We start from the raw sequence: 11,360 nt of genomic DNA, 5'->3' as shown, positions 1-11,360 counted from the left end.
TTTCCTCCCCCTCATTTTATAGGTAAGTCACCTAAAAGGTTGTGCAAAATCACTTCAGACAGAGCTAGCAATAAAGTGGATGTCTAGTGTGGATCGTAAATCCACATCCCTTATGAAATGTGTCAAATTTGTGTTTCTATGTGCTATCTTGAACTGCTAGAACATACCTATCCAGAATCAGGCATTAAATGTATGTATCCCAATTCCAAAGTTTCTCTTTTATATAGTAAATTGTTGGGCACGCTGCAGGCAAAGTTATATAAGCCACTGTTCTTTAGTGATTGCTTCACATAAGTTAACAATCCAGAGTTCTTGTTAAATGTTCCTTTAGCTTACTAGAGAGCCTGGGCTTAGATCTGGCTGATGATCCATGTACGTACCACTTTGGATACACACTATACAAATCCTGTTTCATGTGATAAGGTGCATTTAAACTGAGAGAACTGCATGCAGAAAGCCAAGTTTAAAACAATGTAATGACTATAAATTCAAGATTTCAGGTGGTAGGGGATGCCAGAAGTATGATTACCCATGATTGGGAGGAATTCTGGTAAGGCTTTTTAAAGGCCACACATCATTATAGTCATTGTGGTCTCCTGAATTCAAGGGTTGCATAAGGCTAGTTCCCTCAGCAGCAAAATTTCCCAGTATAGACAGTATACAGTATAGATGGGTTAAGACTCTTGCAGGAACGTGGACAGCCATTTAAAAATGGTAAATGACACTTAAGTATTTGCCAAATCCTACAGACTTCAGTACTGAAGGTATTATTTAACGCACATTAAGCATGCATGTGTTCAGCTGTGTGTGTCTTGTTAAAGCTTCTTATCTTGTATCAGTATGCCTTACTGCTCTCATAAGTCTTGCAATTAATAGGCTGTAGTCAGTTGCATGTAATAAGGCCTATTCAGTTTCATGGTTTCTGATAACAAAGAGCTGACAGCAGTTAAGATGAGCTAAAAGTACGAACTGCCCACTATGCATGGTGGGTGCTTTTTTGATTTGCCTAATGAGCACAGTTTACATGAGGGAGATTTGTACCTTCAAGCCACCTATTAATTTGGATTTTGCCTTACAGGCACACAGCAGCACTCTAGACTAGACCATGCTTATAGAATATTAGTGTAAAGTGACTTTCCTAATCATGCTCCAGTTCTACAATCTTGAACCTTTTATTACGCGTGTTCTTGTTCCATTTGTTAAGGATATCTGCTATCAGCTGAAATACAGTATTGAAAATCAGTTGCAGTGGCTTCCAGATTTTTATATTACTGTTTCAATACATAGTGAGGTTTAAGAGAAAAAGCATGTGGCACGAGTTGAAGATTTCTTGGAATAATACTAGAATGCAAAATTCAGAAAATTCTTTTTGTTTTCACTTTGAGGATTTCTGTATTGTACGATTTGACTGTCAGCAGGCCCACTGGGCTCAATCCTTAAGTCTGCCCTATGGGGTATAGGATAGAAATGTGGCATTACAGGCCCTTTTCCCTGCACCCATGTTGCATTCTGGGAGTCAGAGGTCACAGGAGTTCTGGGCCACTCAAGTGTTATACCATTTGTGTATCAGTTAGGGATGGAGTTGGATCTTTTGTGTGGGAGATTCCCCAGCAAGAGAGAATTCCTTAATAGCCTATGTAGCTAGCTTTGACTCCATTACAATTTCAGAGCAGCTTTAGTGGAGAGGTAGATTTGATCCAGCACATTGTGTTGTTCAAAACAGTTATAGGCCTGTGTATAGGGAAGATTATTCTCGGACAATTAAAACCTTGTTTATGGGACAGAGGGTAATAAGATGCTTTAAGTTCTGATTTACCAGTTATAAAGGCAAAATTTTTGATGAATTGGAGGATAAAAAAGTTCTTGTCCAATGTCTGCTTCTTCGATAACGAGACAGTAGAAAATATTTCCCTAAAATATTTTTAATCTCCAATAGTTGCTGTACAGAAACTGAATTTTTTTTCCCTTCTGTAGGTTATGCTTCCTCCTGGTTCTCAACATTCGGATGATAAAAGTGCTAAAGAAATTATCCTTGATGATGATGAGTGCCCTCTTCAGATATTCAGGGAATGGCCTAGTGACAAAGGTACATTAAAACAAAATACAACCATTTCTCTTGAAGATATAAGCCATCAGTGTGCAACTGTGTAGAGCAGAGATCTATTTTTTCTTAAGTCCACATCCAAAACTTTCCAAGAAGTTCTTCATGGTTTGATTTCCTCATTCTGTGCTGTTTGTTCCATTGTGCTATACCAATAGAAAGGTATACATTCTCCTGAATTCTCTGAAGTTGGCAAAGAGTGGAGGTAGCGAGCAGTATAGTTTTACATTGTTTTGTCAAAGAAACATAAGGAACATAGTACAGTCTGTATAAATGAGAAACAGTTGACACTTCTTGGGATGTTGTGTTTTTGTTTACATTTTGACACTTGAACTTAATGGATGTATATAATGTGTTCTAGGAATATTAGTGTTTCAGTTGAAAAGACATCCTCCTGACTATATCCCAAAGAAATCCAAGAAACAAACTGATGGAAAGCCATTAAAGGGGAAGGAAAGAGTTGATGGGTCTGGCTATGGCTCTTGCCTTCCTCCTGAGAAACTACCGTATCTGGTAGAATTAAGCCCAGGTAAGAGATTTGATTTATTTATGGCCTGTGGGGTTCTGATTGAATTGTAGATTCGATTTGGTATGCTTGAATTAGATTTTATAGTCTGCAGTAGTTAAAATCCTTAACACTCTTTAACAACTATCATATCACTTTGGTAGCAAATTTCTGTAGGTTTTTATGGGCTAGTTATAAAGGTTAACATTGCAGTGTTGCGAAGTGTTCTTTTGTTTTTTGTGTTAAGCAACTTCATCAAAAAAATCTGAAGGCAAATGGCATTCGCTAAACTGGCAGTATAAGGGAACATTGATTGAGTCACTTGGTTTTTAATGGAAACTTGGTTCTGATTTTGTCAAGATAAAAGGAAAGAGAATAACTCAGGGAATCATTGAGTATAGGTTTGAAGTCAAAGTTGTGAAATGAGAAATAGTTCCAATGAATCAAAACTTGATAAGACAAGAAATTAGTGTTAATATTGTCTCTTTGTCTTAGTGTTTATAAACTGTTCACTTAATTTTTTTGCTGGGATTTTTGGGTGCCAAACTTGATGCATCACTTTTAGATTCTTAAACACTTAAGTCACAATAAAATATTTAACATCTTACCTGTAAGTGTCTGTCAGTATACAACTTTATATGGAAAAGTAGTTGTTGTACGTGGCAGTTATCACCTTAAGAATACATTGAAAATGTGAATATATTTTTTAACTTTCTCAGATTGGTGAAAGCAACATTTTGAATAGTTCTACTTTTAAATATGACTGCATTTAAAACTAAATTAGTGCTATAATTGGAATGATCATATTGCTTTGAAGTATACTGCAGTACATTGGTTAATAGTACTGTATACTATGGAATAATACATTTAAAATAAACCTATTAAAAAGAAGTACATTTTAGCTTGCTCACAGTTATATAATTAAGTTTGTTTTTTCTCATTAAAAAATATATGTTAACCTCCATTGGTTCTCCAAATAATTTGCAAAACTAAGCATTTTTGGGTACAGACTTACTAAATCTTCAAGCTAGTCTATAATTTACGATTATTGGCGGGGAGATGGGGGAGGTGAGCTAGCATTGTTCAAAAAAAAAAAAAAGACATAACTGTTTTTTACAGTGTGTGTTTTTGCGCTTTACTTCTTGAGGGTGAAATAGAATATTTTTTCATATGTTGTGTTCAGCATTAATTATAGGTCTTTTTCTCGCCAACCCACCTTGCTGCCCCATGATGTTTGCGTATCTTGTTCGGGCGATTAATGTAATTTTTAGGAATGTTGTTCTGGTATTTGGAAGTTGAAGGGATCTTTTGTCTCCTGAAGGCTAAGAGGGCTTTTCTATTGAAAGTAATTTTGAATTGATGTGACATTTTAGCTGCTGTACCTTAAGTGATTGATTTGTTATCTTTTTAAAGCAGTAAACCTTCATTTCATATTAAACGAAATCAGTAGAACACCTGGCATATGCCAGAATTATTTGGTATTGTTTTGGGGAGTCTAAAATTAGCTGTTTGCATTTCTCTGCATTTTTACAATCTTTACAGGCTTTTTTGACATTCTTTTTTTTCCTTTTTATTTTCCCCTAAGTGTACTATTCATAGAATCTGTTTATTTTAATGTTTAAAAGCTCTGTGCATCTGGGTATTGGAATAAGACATCTGATAATTGGAAAAACAAAAAAAAATAAAATAAAATGAGACAGGTGGCCTTTGCACATTGCTTTGGTGACTGACTTATTGTTTGTGCTTTCTTCTAACAGCTTGTCAGCTTCTAAAATAATAGTTTAATCCATTCACTAGCATCAATGTCTTTGTATATCACAAAGCTTTTTAAATTGAAAGAATGAAATGCACTGCATCCTTTTGAGTAAGTGTTGTGCGGCTACAGTTTCACCCTTTCCTGTCTTTTCTTTTCCTGCCCTCTGCCGCATGTTCTGCATGGTATCTGTCCTGCTGGTGCTGCCTTCACCTGGGTCCTCTGCATGTGTTTCTAACCCCAGGGAGAAGGAATCACTTTGCCTACTACAACTATCACACTTACGAAGGTAATGCTATATTTAATGCTGTTCTTTCTCACTAGTCACTAAAAATGGTACTGGAAAAAACCTTTGTTTGCCAACAAGTAAGCTTCAATATCTTTATTTTAAAATGGTATCATATGAAACAGTTATTTCCCTTTTCCGAGCTGATTCATTTAACTAGTCTGTTTACTGGGGGAGAACCATCAGACAAGGTATAAATAATTAATTGTTTGCTTAGCAGCCAAAACACGAAACCTTGCAGTAAGACTCGCAGCTAAATTTCGAAGTGTTATTAGTGGTGGTCTAAGTGGAGCTCTAATGGAAAGCAAAACACTTCATGATCAATATGGTTGTGGAGTACATGGGGAATGATATTTTTCCCCCCTTCCTGGCAGAAAAGGGCTTTTATCTCTGCTCACTCCTCAGCTCCTCAGTTTTTGGAGAGGGGAATAAAGCTACTGAGAAGTGTTCTTGCTTAGAGTTGGTGTTTAGACACTTTCCTGCAGTCTATAATGTCCACACAGCGGAGTCCTGTTGGTATTCTTCAGTACTTCTCAAGAGCTGACTAGTCAACTCACTGTTCTGCAAGATGCGTTTACCAGGAACAGGTGAATTACCCAAATGGGACACGGAGTAATAGCATGGGAAAGTTTCCTTCAGTCATGTTTCCAGTATTTCTGGTTCTGATGCTGATGTACCCCACCTTAAAATCATTAGAGTCCTTTGATTCTGTTAATTAAACCAATTTACATATACATCCTGTTTTGCTAAACAGGAAAAGAATATCCTTACTGCTTTTTAAGAATTACTATGGGTAGAAAGTCTACCAGAATACCATTTCCCAGTTAATTTGCCAGCTACTTTCTTTGTTTTAGAGACTGCCTTTATGACAGTATACTTCTTATTAACATTTCTCTCACATGCTGCTCTAATATCATCACTTAGTGAAATAATTATCCCCCCTCAGACATTTGGCATCTAGATCGAATGTTTGGATGAACAGACTCATTTCACAAGGAATATCATCCAATAGAGATTCAACTTTGTGGAATTTGGAAACCTTGACTCTTTAGTCCATCATCCTGAAGGAAATTCTTATCATTAAATTTAGTCTCACCACTTCAACATCCTTTTTGTTCTTTAAAAATAGTTCTGAAAATATAACTGTTTTACCAATTACTGTTATTAGGCTTTCAGGCTGCAAAAGGTTTTTTCTATTTCTCAGTGTACTTGAGTCTGCTTTGATCATTGTATATGAAATGTGATTCTGTATAAGTTCATCTTTCCAGTGGAAGTTACCTCCCCATATACACTTGTCACAGGGCTTTTTAGATTGACTAGATTCACCTTCAACAGTGCCCATTTTCCAAAAACCTTCTTTTTGCTATGAATGCCCCCATTCTCCTTTCTGCTATATAACCCCCTTAGTCTTACAGCTCTTTCATTTATAAGGGTAACTGATTTTCCCAGTTGGACCCAAAATATACCATTCTATATTTGTAACAGCAGCAGCATGACATAAAGTACCATTTTTTAAGAAAAGCCCAAAGCCCAATTTAAGAAGGGAAATTGGGTAGAGAGCAGAGTTGCTGCTGAAAATGCAGAAAGTCTGGTATACATGGAAAACTACATTACACCTTTCCAAACCCAGACCATGGAATTCCTTCTTTACCTTGCAGATTGGATGCCATTTTACAGATTTCCCTGGCAAAGTCAACACTAGATTGGGCACAAGTAAACCAGGCAACAACAATACCTATCAAAATTCTGCTGTTACTCCATTTAATTCACGTGTTGTAATGCTGAGGACAGTTGTTAGACTGTCTTGCTCTGCGCTGCTGCCTGCACCCAGGCCCCCTGACCAGGAGGGGCTAGATGCTATGAATGTGTTTGATGTGGAGAGAATTGTTGATCACACTTGCTCAGAAATCATGAGTGGTGTGAGCATTATCATTTAAAAAAAATGGCTTTTTGGGGGTTTTCTGAGCTATTATCAATGTTATCAATATTTTCTGCAACCCAGAACATTAGAAACTTACTTAAAAATGAAGGCTGGGACTAAATGAGAGGGCTTCAAGAAAAGTAACGTATTTTGAGAACTGACAGCAGTGGGGGAGGGCAGAGCCAAAACCGTCATCAAGTAGAAGTGGGCTCGGGGGGACTGGAAGGAGGATGGAACCAGCCCCCTGACTAACTGACTTGTTTCCCAGCTGCCTTTGAATCCCTTTGATCTTGAAACAGCACCAGGCATTGCAACCTTTTGTTCATATGCAACAAGTAGGGGCCTACCTGTGTGAACTGGCTAGTATTTGCTTTGCTAGTATTTGCTTTGGATTTGGCCAACTTTGATTGCAGGCAGGGGATGGGGTAAATCACTGTGATTTAATTTGGTGATTTGAATCGCTGTCCTGAATTGATTTGGAGATTCGGCTACTGCCGAAGCTCCAAATCAAACAGGCCCCATCCCCTGCCTGCTCTCCCAGTGCCCCCATGGCTGCCCCGCCTGGCCCCAGTGTCCTGGCTCTTAAAGCCCTGCATTAGCCAGCTCCTGCCAGGTGGGTGGGTGTAGCCCCACTGCCCCCCCCACTACCCCATGCTGCATGGGGGGCTCTGCCATGAGCCTCCAGAAGCCCTGACTGCTGCTGCAGCATCTGGTAAGTGTGGGGCTTTGTTTTTTTTAAAGAACTGGGAGCTGGGGCCAGGCGAGGCAGCCATGGGTAAGGCTGGGAGAGTGATTGGGGGGTGCTCAGAGGGGCTGGGGGAGCAGGCAGGGGATGGGGCCTGGCAGGGGTCCCCCCCCATGGTCCACGTCCCCTGCCCCCTACTTACCAGCATGGAGCCCAGGTCCAGCTCCTTGCGGCGGCGAGTGGGGACTGCCCGAATCTCCAAAGCTCTCTGAATCTCTTCCAAATCGATTTGGAGAGCTTCAAATCAATTCGGACCTATTTTTTTGGTCTCCTGATTCGATTCGGAGTTGGAGATTCAGCTGCTGAATCGGGCTGAATCTCCTCTGAATCAAATCAGCACCCGAAGCTTCACACCGCCTTACTACCTGGCATTTCTCAAGGACACTACCCATGGAATCTGCCTTTAGTGCAAATAATTGTACAGTTAACACCTTCTTTGCAAACTGCACATGTTGCTTGACTTTTAGTGGTGAAGTGAGGCATCTACATCCATTGGCAGTTTTTAATACCTTAGGATACTTCAGATCTCTCAGCCTTTTCTCTTAGTCGTTTATCCAGCTTTTGAATCCTTCTAGTGCTAAAACCCTTGCTGTGTGTGGAGCTTGTGCAGGAAGTCTGTGGAAGGTTTCTCTATACAAAGATTTGGTTATTCATTTTAATGTAAGCAGGTATACATCTCGTTCTGATGCCTTCCATTCAAAGTGAGTGGCTTTTTTCTTGTTTGCTTAAATGTGTTCATCATCAACTGCAGCTCAAATGAAATGTCTCATTTAAACAGACACAAGTATCCAGCATGGCTTCATGCATTAATGAAATCAGTTTAATTTAATGTTTTTAGTTAAACTGGTGCAGCTCTATATGGAGACCAGCCGTTACGTAGCTGCAGTACTTCTTTTTTCTTTTCAAAGATTTGTTCGACAGTGCTAAGTGGGACACATACTTCAGTTGCAGTCTTTTCTCAAATGTATAAATTCCATGTATAATATTTTTGAAGTAATATGGTTTAAGTGACAGTAAATCTGTTTTTCCTGAGCAGGTTCTTTAAAAAAAAAAAAAAAATTTATTTATGATTTTTTTTAAAGTATGAAACTTTTTAAATGCAACTGTGCAAGGCAAATTTAGAATGAAGTTCTGTCTTTCATTTGTCTGTGGAAAAAGAGATAAGTGATAGAAAAATAAATTGAGTTAATGTAGTTTCATGTTGGCAACATAGCATTTGCTCTGTTTAAATGGCAAAGAATCTGTAATGTCTATTTGGTGTTTTTTTTAACTGTATAGCATTTTTTATTTATAAGATCTGTTAGTTGGTAAAATGGGAAAATCTGCGTACATTACTATTTGCTGAATTGTCTTGCATGACAAGGGCAGGATTTTTTTTCTTTTTAAATCTCAAATAATATGAATTTTCCAGGTGCTTTGGGCACTGGGTATAAATGTTTGTTTAAAACTTTGAAGAAATTCATACTACTGAAGAAGGTCACAGGAGAACGCATCTTAAGGATATTTCAAATGCATAAAATGTTAAGTTATAAAAGATGAAATGCAGCTTAACCCCTGCATAGTGATGGTTAAAAGGTCTTTGCCGTATAAATAATGAAGTAAACCAATGAGATAAGAGGTAAGTATCTCTTTCAAAGTTAGTACTTGTGGCAGATGTTCATGTCCTATTTAGTTGCATCTACGCTGAGAAAACGCAACCATTTTTTGTACATCTTTGTCTACAATGCAGAAAGGGGGAGTTCGCATATTCATGCAAGTAAAAAATTTTATACTACACCATCATTTGTTTGTATGCATACAAAATAAAATATAGACCATAATGCATTTCATTTTATCAGGTCTCTCTTGGCAGTTTCCAGGCAATGTGCCAAATAATGCACATTTTAAGTTTGATACCTTATGTTCTCCTAGGGCTAGGAATAGCTTCTTTTGACTTCAGGCTTTTTGCATCAGAGACTGTATCTTGTATATGGACAGGATCTATCTAACACATTGTAGTAAGTAATAATTAACGCAATAAAAATGCGGACTAGCTGTTTTGGAGCTACTCAAAATTTTGGAATGTAAGTGCTAGGAAGATGGATTAATGGGGAGAGAGCAGATTAAATGGCTAAAAGTGTGTAATAAATTGTCATGTCTTCACTTTTATCAGTAGCTGTTTTCTCCATCTTTTTCATGTGGATGGGGGGATAATGGATTTTAACAGCTCTCTAAGGTGGTATAAACAAATACCTGAACTTTTTGTTGCTTTTGAAGTTTATTGCGCAGTTATACTTTTATCACTTCATTACGTTGTTTGCTTTTTACCCTTTTAAAATCAGCACTTATTGCTTCAGAAACTACTATATTTACCAAAACAGGTATATTAAATTTAGATGATATTCACTGACAAGGCATACATCCTTAAGCTACAGTTTATTTGTTGCCTCTTGTACATCCCATATCTAAGAGACATTAAAGGGCTGAATGAGTGCTTTCAGTTTTTTGGCGCATTATTTAGTTTCTCTGCTGTCAACATTCACCTTCACATTCTTCGTTCTGTTTTCCTTGTCTACATTGTCAGTTACCCCTTCTCTTGTCTTCCCCATGTTGGGTCAGTGTGTGGCTTTCATCAGTTGCTCTGCTGTCTGTCTGCTGGTGGTAAGCTGCAAATCATTAAAATGCTATTCAGCAAAGCCCTGGTGTATGGTACTTGAGATGAAATTTTGTGAACTTTGGTGACAGCGTCTATAGCAGTATAGTGGGAGTAAAGTAGCTACAATGAGGGAAGCAACACAAGATGGAAAACCTGCAAACAAATGCCCTTATGGACATGGGCTCCCATAAGCATGTATTTGTTGGTCCTCATGCATAGAGGAATCCACAAAGCAAGATCAAGGTTAAGAATATTTCACCTATTTAAAAAAAAAAAAAAAAAAGAGCCAAATCAGAACAGATAGGATGATAAACAGGGATCCGGGTTTTCTGTTTGCCACGGCAAAACCCAGGTTTTCTCTTTAAGGAGAAAAATCTGGGAAACGGTGGGTTTCCCCTTGCAGGCTGGCAGAATTCCAGTCTGCAAGGGGCTGGGGGGAGCAGAAGGAGGGCGGTCAGGCAGGGGGCACCATGTGGAGGTACACATGCATATGGCTACCAGGCAGCCTGCAGAGCAGCTTCCCAGAGGTAAGTCTGGGGAGGGGAGGGCAGGGAAGGGACTGAGCCCCCCACAGTGAGGGAGGAGGGAGTTGGGTAGGGCTGTGGCTAGGGCTGCTGCCCAGCTGAGGCGATGCATGGGGCTTGGGGCCCGAGACCAGAATGTGAGGTCACAGGGCCCAGGCAGAGAGTGGAACAACACTGTGAGCAGCTTGTTTGGGGGGTGGCAGGGGAAATGGTCTCCTCACTGTTGCACGTGCTCCTGGTGGGGGGGGAAATGTGGGGCCCCCCCCCAGACTTCTGCATGGGACAGGATCAGGCTTGCTGTTGTGAGCTTGGGGCTCCCCACCTTGGTGCCTGCCCCCCAGGGACCTCTGCAGTCCAGTGGGCAAGACCGAACAGGATGAGGAAGTTCAATGTCACTGCCACGAGCCCTGCACCGCCATGGTGAGGCACCCCCAACCCACCTGGCAGCAGTGTGGGGTGGTGGGGCGTAGCTGTGTTCCCTGCTGCTGCTGGGAGGGCAGGGAGCACCTTGCCATGTGGTGGTGGTGGCACTAAACCTCTTCGTCTGATCCTGCTCTGTTCTGCCACGCTGGGTCTTGCCTGCTGGGCCATGGAAGTCCCAGGGAGAGGGCAGCAGGGCAGGGAATCCTGAGCCTGCAGCAAGTAGCCTGCATCTGCCTCTGGGGCGTAGCTGTGTTCCCTGCTGCTGCTGGGAGGGCAGGGAGCACCTTGCCATGTGGTGGTGGTGGCACTAAACCTCTTCGTCTGATCCTGCTCTGTTCTGCCACGCTGGGTCTTGCCTGCTGGGCCATGGAAGTCCCAGGGAGAGGGCAGCAGGGCAGGGAATCCTGAGCCTGCAGCAAGTAGCCTGCATCTGCCTCTCCTCTCTTCCCCCACCCATGCACTCTGTT

General features: G+C 40.3%; 1 protein-coding gene across 1 annotated transcript in view; it reads left to right on the top strand.

Annotated features, from left to right (window-relative positions):
• The window catches only part of AFDN (afadin, adherens junction formation factor), a 182,933-nt gene that overhangs the window by 84,191 nt on the left and 87,382 nt on the right, over positions 1–11,360 (top strand). Inside the window, 3 exon segments of the mRNA XM_025195062.1 lie at positions 1,975–2,086; positions 2,463–2,630; positions 4,604–4,648. Of these exon segments, the coding sequence (XP_025050847.1) occupies positions 1,975–2,086; positions 2,463–2,630; positions 4,604–4,648 (325 nt within the window).

This window comes from Alligator sinensis, unplaced genomic scaffold, assembly GCF_000455745.1.
Source record: "Alligator sinensis unplaced genomic scaffold, ASM45574v1 scaffold448_1, whole genome shotgun sequence".
Taxonomy (NCBI): domain Eukaryota; kingdom Metazoa; phylum Chordata; order Crocodylia; family Alligatoridae; genus Alligator; species Alligator sinensis.
The sequence above is the reverse complement of the archived record's forward strand: the minus strand, read 5'-3'. Positions and strand labels throughout refer to the sequence as shown.